At 41.2% G+C, this 14,925-nt stretch overlaps 1 protein-coding gene across 1 annotated transcript in view; it reads left to right on the top strand.

Moving 5' to 3' along the window:
* The window catches only part of LOC118325940 (citron Rho-interacting kinase), a 39,602-nt gene that overhangs the window by 15,407 nt on the left and 9,270 nt on the right, over positions 1-14,925 (top strand). Inside the window, exons 10-26 of the mRNA XM_035658806.1 lie at positions 714-809; positions 1,015-1,131; positions 1,328-1,437; positions 1,619-1,793; positions 2,484-2,681; positions 2,787-2,840; positions 5,888-6,085; positions 7,954-8,147; positions 8,832-8,967; positions 9,050-9,154; positions 9,446-9,586; positions 9,864-9,983; positions 10,960-11,185; positions 11,375-11,533; positions 12,737-12,907; positions 13,903-14,083; positions 14,730-14,818. Of these exons, the coding sequence (XP_035514699.1) occupies positions 714-809; positions 1,015-1,131; positions 1,328-1,437; positions 1,619-1,793; positions 2,484-2,681; positions 2,787-2,840; positions 5,888-6,085; positions 7,954-8,147; positions 8,832-8,967; positions 9,050-9,154; positions 9,446-9,586; positions 9,864-9,983; positions 10,960-11,185; positions 11,375-11,533; positions 12,737-12,907; positions 13,903-14,083; positions 14,730-14,818 (2,470 nt within the window). The remainder of the gene's footprint in view (positions 1-713; positions 810-1,014; positions 1,132-1,327; positions 1,438-1,618; positions 1,794-2,483; positions 2,682-2,786; positions 2,841-5,887; positions 6,086-7,953; positions 8,148-8,831; positions 8,968-9,049; positions 9,155-9,445; positions 9,587-9,863; positions 9,984-10,959; positions 11,186-11,374; positions 11,534-12,736; positions 12,908-13,902; positions 14,084-14,729; positions 14,819-14,925) is intronic.

Raw genomic sequence — 14,925 nt, 5'->3', positions numbered from 1 at the left:
CTGATCAGAGGTCTTTTTAGCCAGAACAAGTGAAAAACAACTATGTGGGTGTACAGTGGAGAATGTGGTTTTCATAATAGGTAATAATAATTGCTGTATTCTACCTAGGTGTGACAGCTCCCGGGCTTGAGTATTGTGTATTAGTTCCACCTGTGCTTTTCTTGCCATAACAAGCAAAAAAGGTCGATAGAGAGTGCTCCTAAGAGAAGGTTGATGTCATTGATAAGGATGACATGCACTTACGCCTGCTTACAGACTTCAGCCATAGTGACAAAGACGAGGGACTGCTCTTTGTGCCTGGATATGCCATAAATGCATTTTGTGAAACTGTGTCACTGCTTTTATACATTAAACAAAGTAATGCACAGCCTTGTTAAAGCGGCCTTGACAAATATATTGTACCTGCCAACAAAAAACATCTGGTAAGGTGACTGAATTGCTTGCTGACTCCCCCTTGAAATTGAGCGAAATAAAAGCAGTATTTTTCTAAAACACGATGAGGCACATTACCAGTAGGAACCGTCACTGACTGGAATTAGGTGTTAGTGATTCAGACGTCCTTCTGACCACCCCTCACTTATCACAAATGCGTAAGCTGTTTTTTGTGCATTACCCTGATACCAAAAAGTACTCAAGTACTTTTGTCTGCTTTTAAGCTTTGTGAACATGATGTTTTAACATGCAGTACACAACATACTGGTATTTTTGTGTAGGGGCTGGAGGAGAATCTGCGAGAGACCCAAGCCACAGCCCAGAGGTTGGAGACTCATCTGAAGCAGAAGGAGAAGCTCTATGAAGACAAAATAAAGGTTGAATTTCAGAACACATAAATATTCACACATATGCAGACTGTTTGGTGCTACGTAAAACAACAGGAAGGTATAACCTGACGTACTTTAGCTAGGTTGAGTTGTGGGTGTGCTTAGGGTGATCTACAGTATGTCATCTTCACATTCTCTGTCCTGTTAAGTGATATCCTGGTTATGGTTCTGTGGGCTGCCTGGCATTGAGCAGGTGTTGGAGGCCCAGATGAAGGCGGACATGGCTGATAAGGAGATGCTGGAGTCCAGTCAGAGCAAATATGAGGAGGAGGTGCAGGAGAAGTGCAGCATCATCAGTGAACAGAAGGCGGTAAGAACTGACCAGCCTGGCAGCGACGCTATTTCAGGCGTATTTGAACATTTATCACACTGACATAGATTTCTTGTTTGGGATCATCTTGGGTAGGTTATTGTAGAGCACATGAATGAACATTAAGCTGATCCCAATTAAAGCCAGTGTCAATGTAACTAAATGTTAAGTTAAAAGAGTTATCATTTCTGTTCAGACCATAAATGCTATGGACTCTAAGATGAACAGCCTGGAGCAGAGAATCGCTGAGCTGTCTGAGGCCAACAAACTGGCAGCCAACAGCAGTATCTACACCCAGAAAAACATGTAAGTTCAGACACACAAAACATTGTTATTCAGTTTGACAGTAAAAGCATTAGAAAAACATGCAAAATAATACCTAATAAGACACCTCGTTTTTGTCTTGGGAGTGTATGTACACATAATTCCACAATACCAGCTTGCATTGCCTCCTATTGAACTTTTTATACGTGTGTGGTCTCGGCAGGAAAGCCCAGGAGGAGATGATCTCAGAGCTTCGCCAGCAGAAGTTCTACTTGGAGTCTCAGGCTGGGAAACTGGAGGCCCAGAATGCCAAACTGGAGGAGCATCTAGAGAAAATGAGTCAGCAGGAGCAAAGCAATAAGAGCCGTGTCCTGGAGCTGGAAACTAGGCTCCGGGAGGTGAGGAGATATTATAGTGAGATTGCTTGATATAGGCTTTCCAACTAGCGTGTGATCGCAGGTTAAATTAATTTTACATTTTCCCTCTTCTTCACAAAGAATTTGTGTATGTCTAAGCACACGTGGTAACACTTTAAAATATTAAATAGATGAAGTTGAGCACTAGACCTCTTTCCTCTGTACTGATCTGGCTCCAGATCGTGGAAGCACACCTGTGTATAAATGCTTCCCTGAATATATATTGAGGAAATAATTATTTTGAATCACAACCCCAAAGGCAGGTAGAAGCAAGTGCAACACATAAAAAGGTCGCTGAATGATTATATACAGCATTGGCTCTAGCTACTAGCTTGGATGCTGAAAAAGGTAAAGAACATTAGATGTACAAAACAGAAATGGGACATATGACACGATGATTTTGTAGTCTTTTATAACATTCTTAAGTAAGTGGGTTTTATAGGCTAGAAATCTCAGCACCTGGAGGTCACTGCTGGTATTGATGATGGTAATTCTGTACTACTGAGCAAGAGAAAACCACCTTATTAATTCAGATGAAACAGAAAAGAGCAGCGCAACAAATTGAGATGGAGTCAGACAAGGTGAAGTGTCAGCGTCTGCTGCTCCCAGGGGTGAATCACTTCCTCCTCCTCCCTCACCTTGGATGGCCCCTCTCTCTGCCTCCCTTTGTAGATCGGGCTGGAACACGAGGAACAGAAGCTGGAGATTAAGCGCCAGGTGACAGAGCTGACCCTGTCACTGCAGGAGCGAGAATCCCAGATCAGCAACCTGCAGGCAGCTCGCCACGCTCTGGAGAACCAACTACAGCAGGCCAAGACGGAGCTGGAGGACACCACTGCAGAGGCCGAGGAGGAGATCACTGTGCTCAGAGTGAGAGAAAAAGAGAGAGAAAGTATTGAAGGTGATGTCTCCATTGATGTTTTATAATTCAGGCACTAAAATCTGTCCCTCTGTCTTTCTTGTCATACCTGTTAGGCACACAGAGATGAGATACAGCGCAAGTTTGATGCCTTGAGAGACAGCTGCGCGGTAAGCTGCTCACTCCTTTAAATATTTTTTTTTGCTCGTTCACTATTTCCAAGAATAGACGGCTCTTCTGACATTGAACACCAGCTGAATCATCACACATCATCACACATAACTAACAGTCTAAAGTAGCCATAATTTTAGTCCATATTTCTGTCATTCTCTGGTAAATTGGGCCTCAATTAAAGAATATCTCTCTCTTACTTCCATTAACCACAAACTAAACATATTCGAATAATAGTAGAAATAATACTAACTATCTACATAATCTCTTGGTTTGTGAAAAATATGACCAGAGCTCCACACTAATGTTTTTAGGGCTGTCTCAAATCATTGTATCTATGGTCAAAGGGAGAATTGCTGTTCTAAATAAGCACTCATTTTTACATTAGTGTCAGATTAATTCTCAATTAGTTTGATTCCATGATGCCTTGTGCCACAACTAAATGAGCTGCCGCTACCAAAACTAGCCCTGCTGGAACAGCTTTTATCCTGCCATCATGCTTGTTTGGCACTCTCACATTCTGGGGAGCTAACACACTATGTCACAGTCCACACTTACTGATTGAATTAGCTAGAGGACATTTTTGTCATTGCTGATCATTTTCTTTTCTGTGTGTGCAGAGGTATTTATTTCCTCTCTCTTTTACACAACCGCATCATCTTGTCACCAGAGCTTCTGACAGTGAGGCATTGTGTAATCAGCCTACTAATGATGTTTGAAGAAACTAGTACTCAGAAGTAGCCACCTTTTTATGTAGCAAGATACATCCTTTAACCGTTTAAACAACTACTCTTTTTTTTTAGTAAATGTAGCTATCCAGCAGCCATTTACAGGCTTTCTTTTTAGGGATTTACACAGACAGTGAATGTTGAAATGATGTTAAAGCATCTTCTAATCCCAAAGGTTGACAAAGTTTAAGTTTGAATAACTTTATTTGGGAGTTGCACAGGTACAGAGTGCAAGCACATTGGAGTTACTGCACAGTTTTCTCAGTCCCTAGGCCAATTTATTTATTTTTTGTTATTATTATATTGTATTATTATTTTTACTTTTTCTGTTATTACTGTGGAGCCCTGTTATCCCACTTACCTTGACAAAATGATGTCATGTTTAATTTCAAATTGGTATAACTTCAATAAACACCAAGATCATCATGGTCTTCCTTTATTTCCTTGCCCTACTTTTGAGATCCTCCCACTCGCAAACTGTTCAGAATGCGCTGTCCATAGATTCAGCTGGCCGATGTTCAGGCAAACACAGCCAAATTCTGCAACGAGCAGAGCTTGAAATGCCACCCTATTTTTTGCCCTGCTAAGACTTGCGGTGTTGGTCTATCTGCTCAACACTGGACCAAGATACCTTCACAGCTACAGCAAATCATCATTACATTTTGTCCTCTGGGGGTGATTCTTAATGATTTTTGCCATCCCTTGACATTTTATTTTTAGAGACAGATATACCACAATCTAGAGCCAGTTTCCTTGAAATATACTAAGGCCCATTCCTGCCCCTCAAAGAATGAACTTCCAACTTAGACCAACTTTCCTCTTGAGCTATCTTCAAGCAGGTCAACTTTGCACACAAGACATCCCATAATGAACACTGCAATGAAATTTGCTGAACACGTTATATTATTTTTTAGCAACAGTAGTAGAGAGACTGTAGAAATACTCACACTGTCAGTATTATCTTTGTTGTGTCCACGCACTGTTGCCGTTTTCACTCGTGTGAATGTCTTTTTTGTATCTTTACAAGATAGAGTTTAGCAAAATAATGAGACATATTGTTAATTAATTTTGTTCTACTGTTTCTTGTATGGAAGCTGTGATGATTTTAATATCTTTTGTTGTATCTGGCTGTTATTGGCAATGTTTTAAGTCAGTGGGGACTCCTTTTATACTGGATTAGCCAAAAGACATTTCCATCTGGTTATTTCATCTATAAATATTTTCTCAGTTGAATTACCAGCAGATTTACTATATCTATTTACGTTGCAGTTTTATCCACATCAGTCACCCATACCTAAGTAGCAATGATTTCACTAAAAAGTGGTTACGTTTTAAAATGGTGAATAAACCAACTTCCACTTCTCATCTCTGCTGCTCAGTCTGTTTCATAGAAAGCTCAGATGTTCCTCTGTGTTTTGTATCATCAGTGTACAGTAAATGTTGCATTAATTTTACTCAAGGAAATCGTGGGACTGATTTACTGCCTCTTTAACTGGGCTTTTTTTATTTTCCGAACACCCACAGTATTTAGTATTGAGCAATTTGTATTCAGCAGGGTTGAGGATGCAAAGCTCCGGATGTGATTTACTTTAGGTCTGCAAGTTTCTCTATAGATTGGGATGACAGACAAGCAGAGTAAATATAGAGGCTTGCCAGATCACCACTGTATTCATTCCAGCGTTGACTTCCTCGCCCCGCCTTAAGTATTTAGTTGGTGCTGTCAGTCCCCCTGCCTCGGGGGAGCAGAAGCACTGAGTCAGTGCAGAACAGACAGCTAATTTATGTACTTAAAAGCTTTGCCTCTTTCCCCTTGCCACCTGGAAGTTCTGCGTGGTACACATGTTCCCATGAGAGCTGAGAATAAGGGGCTCTTAACAGGCAGCCTCACCAGCCTCTAACCCTCATTTCCCTCCAGCGTGCACAGCAGTCATGGCTGATTAAGGGAACAGACTGATGCTGATGAAATGATTAGCCTGCTCCTTGCTCTGAATGCTGCCTGGGTTAAATAAGTAGCCTTGATATCATGGTAAAATGATCCCTGTATTATATCACTAACCTAGATATCTACATCATGTAATAATGCAGCATTGCAGTTTAGACATGGGGGTGTTTGGTCAAGTTTTTGTGTGCATGAGCGACAATGCTGTTCCGATATGCACGATGGAGGTGAGACCTTTTCATGTGTGCAAATTGTAAAATTAATGTATACTCATTGTGTACATTACACTACAGATAACATTATAATACTGATATATTTTGGGTGCACAGTGGGTGCTCTGTGTGACTGGCAGTCTGAGTGTCCTGTTGGCATCCTGCAGGTGATCACAGATCTGGAGGAGCAGCTGACCACACTGACTCAGGAGAACGCCGAGCTGAACCGCCAAAACTTCTACCTGTCCAAGCAGCTAGATGAGGCCTCTGACGAGAGAGAGGACCGTCTGCAGCTCAGCCAGGATGTAGATAGGCTGCGTCGGGAGGTGGCCGACCGCGAAATGCACCTTAACAACCAGAAGCAGGTACCTAGCTGCTGGTGGTCATGTTCCCGTTATGGTTATATGTGTGTGTGTACTTTCCCTGCAAGTCTGGTGGACAGGTAATGATCAATTTATGCAAAAGTCGGGAGTTTGTACCCTGACTTGACAGAAAATTAAACAAGGACACACTGCAGTCTTCCATCCAATCATTTTCTAACACCCATGGATGGGTCGCCAGTCTATCACTGAGTAAACACACAAACAATCAAACAGCTGGCTATTGAACCCAGTCACAGTGCTTACCACTGTGCCACCATGTCACCACTATAGTCTAGTAGTTAACTATGCAAAAAAACAACAGTTTTCTATTTTTTTAAGACAGCTATTCTCTAGTTTAGGCTCCTTCCCCCTGCCCACTTCCCACTCACAGCCAGTCAGACACCAGGTTTTCACTTACTCACACTATGTGATATCTCCACACTACCTTTGACAGGTGACCTAGACACCTCTCCCTGCTCTGACAGTGTTAAGTGTAAATCAGGCAAAAGAAACCCTGGGAATATTTCAGTATTGTTACGTGCTGTATTCTGTATGCAGTGAGAGAGAGTGCGAGCGAGGAGGCTGTGTGATGTGTGCACGGCCCCTGTGGGAGGATATGTGTGTGGGTGTCCAGCAGCGCTCTCGGTCCTGCTGGTTGTGTAACCAGCGATGGAAGTCATAGACGAGGGATGGGGTGGTGTGTGGGAGGGATGTGTCATCCCCATCACTCCCAGGTCGTGTCAGCTGTGGAAGCGTTGGACTTCAGAGGGCCATGGTGTTGCTGCAGCACCAGCACAGGCTATATTTGTCTCCCAATGCTTTGTCTAAAGACATGAAACACAGCGCTTTGTGTAGGCCCAGTAAATAACGTAGAAAAACGTTTTGTGTCCAAACATGTCATGTAAATAACTCCATGGGAGTACTGATGCTGTTTTTGTAATTGCAGTTTTGGGGTTATTTTTTAACTGAAGGTGCACACATTCATTTACATGGTAAGTTAGCTGTCAAACTCCAAGTATGCTGCCATCAAATGCTCTTTGTAGGCCCCTGTGTTTTATGTATCTCCTGTAACGTTACAGTGGTGGATTGAAACTAGTACTGTTCTGTACAATTTGAAGGACATGGGTACTTCCTTTACATGTACAGTATACACTTCCTTGTAATTATCTTCCAATACATTTTAGATGGATATATTGTAGTTTTTACTCCACTACATTTATTTGAGCTCAGCTATAGTTACCAGTTAATTTGCAAATTTTGCAAATAGATTTTACATCTACAAAACATATGATTAATTTCAAAATACAATTGTTAAATATCCCCTCCAGAGATGTATTAAGACATGTATACAAATAGTGTTCTCAGAACAATAATGTGTGTCTGAAATATTAAAATCCTTAAGAAGTCATCTACTCGTTCTACCTCATTAAAACTTAATTTCAAAAGTTGAAACACTGTACACACTGTAGGAACAAATAGAAACACTGATTTCTGACTAGAAGGGGAGTTAGCCAACACTGTGTAACCTGGTTAAAAGTAGCTTCCTGTTGACTAGCTACATCATTAAAATAAAATAGTATAATATAATATATAATAATATACTGAGACATTTGACTGATGCTTCTATATTAAAGTTGGATTTGGATATAAATCCATATAAATTGTGGTATTGCTTTTACTTAGACAAATGATCTGAATACTTCTACTACGCCAGAGTCAGGAGTAGTAGCACTTTGTGTTAACTACATTGTGTTCTTCATCACTCCTTTAAAAGATTGTCTTTTCTGCTAAGAACTGCTGACAACTGGAGTTGTTGAGTTGTGTCTTTGGCATAGCTGGTATTTCTCATCTAAATCCTGTTTTGTAACCAGAACCTTGAGACACTGAAGACCACATGCACCATGTTGGAGGAGCAGGTTCTGGAGCTAGAGACCCTGAATGATGAGCTGCTAGAGAAGGAGAGACAGTGGGACGCCTGGAGGGCAACGCTGGAAGAGGAGAAGAGCCAGGCTGAGAGGAGGACCAGGGAGATCCAGAGACTGCTGGACACAGAGAAACAGAACAGGTTACACCCACTCGCCCACTGTAGCACTATAACGGTGTAGACATTTATTGACTAAATTGACCCTTAAATTTATGTAAAGTTTGCACAAGGTTACGGAACATTGAGATATTTTGTAGTGCAGTTACAATTGAGATTATTAGCCTTATTAGAGGGATACAAGTTCCTCCATAGTGGCTTCAATAGTCCATCATATAAGACATTTTGAGAAAGGGTTTATGAGTTTCTTTTTTCTAGACTATAAAACAACTTTCTTTGCTTTGAATGTTGCTGTTGCTATCAGTGTTGGATCAGTTCCCTCCACCTACACACACTGAATGCAACAGGTTTAGGCATATTCTCTGGGGTTTGTCAAACGGTATTCTGGGAAATATATGAAATTATTTTCTGAGTTGGTGTAGGCAGGGCAGGTGATGAAAACAGGGCACACAGAAAGCATATTAAAACACAGATAGATTTTTCTTAAGGTGTATTTTCCTTTAACCCAACCCCAAATCTTCACCCTAAACTAACCCCTAAGAACTAAAACTGTAGAGTGTAGATATACAGGAATAAATACACTGGTACATGAACATGGATTTATTTGATTAGATTCAAATAACAGCCAGTTATCTAACAGTACATTATAGGAGACCTGGAAGAGTATGCACTTGAATAACTAGTGTAAACAATGGGTTTCTGCTCTAGGCTTCGTGCAGAGCAGCGCAACTCTGAGTCCCGCCAGGCTGTGGAACAGGCAGTTAAGGAGCACAAAGCTGAGATCCTGGCCTTGCAGCAGGCCCTCAAAGACCAGAAACTCAAAGCTGAGAGCCTTGCCGACACTGTAAGCATTTCCACACTGTTGAGTAAGTGTTTTACTTTTTGTGGTTAGCATATGTTATAGCAAACTCTGTGCTCTTTCTCAGTTGAATGATCTGGAGAAGAAGCATGCCATGCTGGAGATGAATGCCCGCAGTTTGCAGCAAAAGCTTGAGAGTGAGAGGGATCTGAAGCAGAGGCTGTTGGAGGAGGTACACCCTGTGTTTTCACACGTATATCGCACTGATCTCTATTGTTTTCGTTTATGCAGTATGTACACATTTAGATGTTTAAATGTGCATGTCTTCCTGTCATACCACTGCTTTGCCACAATAGTTAAATAAAATTGATTTCCTGTTTGTAAAGTCAAAGCGGTACCAAATGTCAAACCATGCTGAAAGGTGTTGGTGCTATCATTGGAAGCAATCAATTGTAAGAAGCGCAAGTGGCAAAGTCACAGCGTCCAGATGGTGATGTAACAGTTGTATTTTTTACCTCCACAGCAAGAGAAACTGCAGCAGCAGATGGATGCCCAGAAGACCCACATCTTCCGTCTGACCCAGGGCCTGCAGGACGCTCTGGACCAGACTGACCTGCTGAAGACTGAAAGGACTGACCTGGAGTACCAGCTGGAGAACATCCAGGTGCTGCTCCTCACACATACACATATACCTACTAGTTCACAGTCACTGTACTCACATATACACCTGCTGGACTGGGACCAAATCTTTCTGTCATTTGCAGTCTTGTTTCTCCCCCAATGTTCTGTCACTTTGTTTTAATAGTGAAAGACACATAGACACACTTTGTTTTACCCCACAGCGTACATCCCAGCCCCCCCTTCTGTGTCTCTCTGTCACCCTCTCTGTGTGAAGTGAAGTACTTGAGGAGAAATTCATGGCAGTAGTGATGTTCACTTAGCTCCACCTGCAGGCTGTGTACTCCCATGAGAAGGTGAAAATGGAGGGGACCATCACCCAGCAGACCAAGCTCATAGACTTCCTCCAGTCCCAGGCCCATGGTGGCTCCAAGAAGAAAAAGGTCAGATGGGATTATATATTACAATTTGTTCGTCTTCCTGCACAGGTCTGATGTTTTTGAAAGAAAAGATGTAACTTTTCAAGTTTTGAAAAGTTTTGGCATTAGACTTAGACTTAGACAGACTTTATTTGTCATTTGGATTTGCATTAAAATGAAATTACGTTGCAGTGGCACATAGCACAGCAGGAATAAAGGGGAGGCAGTATGTACAGTCTAAAAATAGATATGCAAATGGAAAAAACTTTTCTATAAAACACCAGTAAGATAATATATATTGCACAGTGTAGTTGCCTATGTAAAAGAAACTTTTTTATATAATACAAATAAGATAAATACAATGAATAGACAGATAAGATAACTAAGATAAATATAATTGCACAGTGTAGTTGTATATTTCCCAGCAGTATGACGGAGAGATCCTAGTGGAGCAGTCCTGTGTAGGTGTGTGGGTGAGGAGGGCGAGGGACAAAAAGCTTGTGAGGATTTATGTCATACTAAAACGTTAACTAGTAAAATTTTTCAAATCTAATTAAGAAACATTTAAATATAATAAAACATTTTAAGTGGAAGTATTCATAATTCAGATGGTCAGGATGATGCTTTCTGGTTTACAAAGAGCTCCACGGAGGCACAATTTCATGGTGACCTAAAGCTTCCAACTTGCATTTGATCTGATGAAATATGTTCAGGTACTTTATTGTGAAAACCTTAAATTAAATAGACTGATCTGATGTCAGATATCTGAGATAGGAGAGAGACAATGTGACAATTAGGTAATTCATTAGATTTTTTAGAACATTTATATTTAGGGAGGGATTTTGAATTATTGTGACAAGTTTGATTATCATTTTATTATAAACCACCAGCCTCATTCAGAGAGCTGTAGATCATCACCACATAAAAAACTGAATAAGTACTGAGAAACTAATAAAAAAACAAGTTTAAAACAAGTGAACAGTTGGTTCCTGTGTCTCAGGGTCTGTTTGGACGTCGTCGAGAGGACCTGTTGGCTGCCATGGCTGCTCAGGCCCAGGCTCAGGGTCAGAGTCAAGGCCCAGTTTCCCCTGTGCCCCCCATCCAGCCGGTGCCCCTGCAGTACAGCGACATGAAGGTAGCTCTGGACAAAGAGCGTGCTCGCTGCTCCGAGCTGGAAGATGCTCTGCAGAAAATGAGAGCGGAGCTGCGATCCCTGAGAGAGGAAGGTGAGTCTGCTCCTCTCCAGCAGCTTATCCACATTTACGATTCTGCACACCATTAATTTTAGTGATAGTATACGACTAACATTATCTTCTTGGAACAGAAAACAGGTTACTCAGAATGATAGAGCAATGTATCATACAAATACATAAAATATTGATATATAATCAGTTAATTCATTCTTCCAACCCCAGCGCTCCAGTATAAGGATCATGGGAACTCAACAAACCCGGCCACAGCACGGCAGCAGATGATTATGTCTGCCATAGTGAAGTCTCCAGAGCACCAGCAGGGCCCGACCAACCTGGCAACCTCCAACTCTGGACGCAGGAAGGAGACTGCAACACCCGAGGGTGAGTGAAGGGATAATGTTTACTGAAGTGCAACCTTTTCTCTCTAACAGACACATACATGCAGGTTTATATGGCTTCATACTTGACACATACTGGCCCTTACCTGCACACACATAGACACACAGACACATGTAATATCACTCGCGAAGGATCATTTATGAAGCTCTTACTATCCTTTTTCTCTCACACACCTTTCAGAGAGAAGGAGGGTCACTTTTGAAAGTAAGTTGTCCAAACTCATGGTTCCTGCAGTTTGGTCTCTTATCTCTCTCTTCTCCTTTTGCCTCATCCACATCCTTGAAAGGCCAGATTTTGAAAGCTCTGCACTTTATAAAATGTGAGATCCCACCAGGATGGTCAGGCGAAGGCTGAGTAAATTTTCACCTTGTCAGTGCACAGCTTTAGAAATCTGAAGCATTTTTATCTTGGTTGCTGAAGCTTAGCTTATCTGATTTGCAGAGCTCTGCTCTTTAACTCACTACAATCCCACCTGAATTTCACATCATACACTAACAGAGATGCACCATATGATAAACTCTGCAATGCACAAAACACTGTTTGAACCCACACTCTAAAGGTATTATCCAGTCATCTTATTTTTTCTAACAAAATGTGAAATCTGGTGATTGTGACAGAATAAAATGTAAAACAGACATACTTTAAGAGCAACAATATAATTACTGTAATTATATAACACACAAATAATAAGTGTATACTATGGAAAATAAATGCTACAGAAATTGATAATACATAAATTATCATTAACTGTTTGCTTTATATGTTTTAACATGTAGTGTATATTTGTGTAAAGACTCATGAGTTTGAACATGTGTGGTATATGATCAACAAGTCCTCAGGAGACCAGATGTTTTATGATGTTGTGTTGTGTAAACAAGAATACTGCACACACAGTGTGAAACTTTATACTGACTGGATAATGCCTTTAACTGCAACAGTGAGTGGGCACAAGCAAAGGGATTGATTAAATCAATATTCTTTTTCAAGCATTTTTGTCTTCAGAGTTTACTTGCTTTTATGCATTTTGCCAAACATCTTACCGTTCTTTTGGAAACCTTCTTTTGTTGAAGTGAGTTCATAGCGGGTATGGCATGGTGCACTGAGGTTTTGAAGTGATGGATGTACCTGGCACAGTAAGGCATACTGGAGCTGCCCGCCCTCACTGTGTTCCCTGACTGTATTCAGAGTATAGCCGTCGTTTGAAGGACAGTCAGAGAGACAGAGAGAGGGAGAGAGAGAGGGTGGTGCACCACAACACCCCTCACCGCTTCACAGTGGGACTCAACATGAGAGCTGCCAAGTGTACTGTGTGCCTGGATACTGTGCACTTTGGTCGCCAAGCTGCTACCTGTCTCGGTGAGTTACAGATGTGATGGAAAGGGAAGCCCTGAAACCACATGATCCACATTACCTCCATGTAAACTGAAGAAAGATAACATAGTAGTTTGTGTTTTAATTTGTTGCCCCATTCATGAAAGTAACATTTCAATTTCAGCCTTCATAATATTTATTTTTCTTATGTATGTTCTATTGTATAAATGGAAATTATAATATGGATGATACATGGGAGTGTTATTATGATGTGTGAAACCATGGTGATGGCTGCTGCTGTTGCCTCTCACTCATTCCCATTGTTCTGCCTTTTTTATAACACTGCATTGTTGTGGCTGAGACCAGTATTTTTCCAAACTTAGTAAAACAAAAACATAAAAAACAAATCTCAGTTCTATCTATCTAGGTTTTTATTTTTATTTTTTATCTGTGAAAGTGACAAGTAGGTGCACCACTCCCCCATGCTCTAAACAGGACTAAAAGCATTCATGTTTTTTTTAAAGTGGGTTTTAATTTCTCCATGCACTCTAAACACAAGGTACATGTTAGTAAGTTATGTAACGGTCTTTTTCTTGGCTAGAAATGTATTTTGTATTTTAAATAAATTAAAATTCACCTTGAAGAAAACATGAACCTTTTAGAAGAAAAATCACTAGCCTTTCAGGGCCTCCATACCTAAAGGAACTGATTACAAATAAAACACTACATTTTCATTTGTTGTATGCTCGTTTTGAGATGATGAAATGGCAAGCACTAAACACAGACTTGTTTGTGGATCCCATTGGTCACTCCTCACCAGAGTAACTGCTTCTGATGTGACTGTGCTGGAGTGAAATGCCTACTGCTCTTTAAACTGATAATGTAGTTAGTTTGAATTCATTTAATTTATACCTCTCCTTGTAGTCTTTGCTAAGATGCCTCCTCTTCCTTTTGTGCCAGTGGTGGCACAAAAGGATGTGGAGAGGAGCGAAAAGCTAATTCAGCATTGCTCCGTCTTAACCAATGTTTTTTTCCCTCAGAATGTCACGCTTTGTGCCACCCAAAATGCTCCCCCTGCCTTCCAGCTACATGTGGCATGTCCAGCGACTGCTCCCTGCACCTGTCTGAGGGGCTGTGTCGGGACAAAGGCAGCTCCCCGGGCCAACAGCTCAAAGAGGCCAGCGGACACATGCACCTGGAGGGCTGGATGAAACTGCCCAGGTCAGCTACGGACACGCTGGTGTCATTGTTTAAGCTTTTTCTTACAACGTTCTGTGACAATCAATCTTACTATCAAGGTGCAGAGTGTATGCAGGGGGGTCCTGCAGTTTCAACACATCCCATGCAAAAACAGCTGATGGACAACAACACTTTAGTCTTTATATATATCTATCACATGGGCCAGAAAAAAACAGGTGAAAAATGAAAAAATTAAAAATGAAAAACCTAAATATATAAGTGGAGAGGTTTGCAGATGCTTGGATACAGAGTCACTGAACAGTTTAATGAGTGTTAAAACGATGTGGATCATATGATCCAAAAACTTGCTAAATCTATCCTAAGGAGCACTGAAGCTGTTCTGGAGGCATGTGGCAGCCAACACCTTGCTAAGACACTTCATGTTGTGTATCCATCATGTCCTTCACACCTCTTAGTGTATTTGTCTTGAGCAGTATAGTTTCTCTTTTGTGCTGTGGCTGTGTCATCTACTCCCACTGATCAGGCAGGCTAAGTCCTCTTAGGCACTCTCTGTTACAGTCTGTCTGGCAGAGTCCGCCCATCTGGTACTTAAACCAGTTAAAACAAAGGCATTTGTAGAGTTTTATGGGAAAACTGTCAGTAATGCAGTTTCCTTGTGTGTTTACAGGAATGGGAAGCGAGGCCAGGGCTGGGAGAGAAAATATATGGTTCTGGATGGAACTAAAGTGTCCATCTACGAGATAGAGCCCAGAGAAGGTGGCTTTCTTTTTCCCCTGTAACATAGAGCAATAATTTATAGATCTACCAAAGCTGATCAGTCCTTCACAAACACTGCCTCTGGTTACAATGTGTGTGTGTGTGTG

Source organism: Morone saxatilis, unplaced genomic scaffold (assembly GCF_004916995.1).
Source record: "Morone saxatilis isolate NCDOM2014 unplaced genomic scaffold, NCSU_SB_2.0 Contig16, whole genome shotgun sequence".
Lineage (NCBI taxonomy): Eukaryota > Metazoa > Chordata > Actinopteri > Moronidae > Morone > Morone saxatilis.
This window is presented reverse-complemented; position numbering and strand designations above follow the sequence as displayed.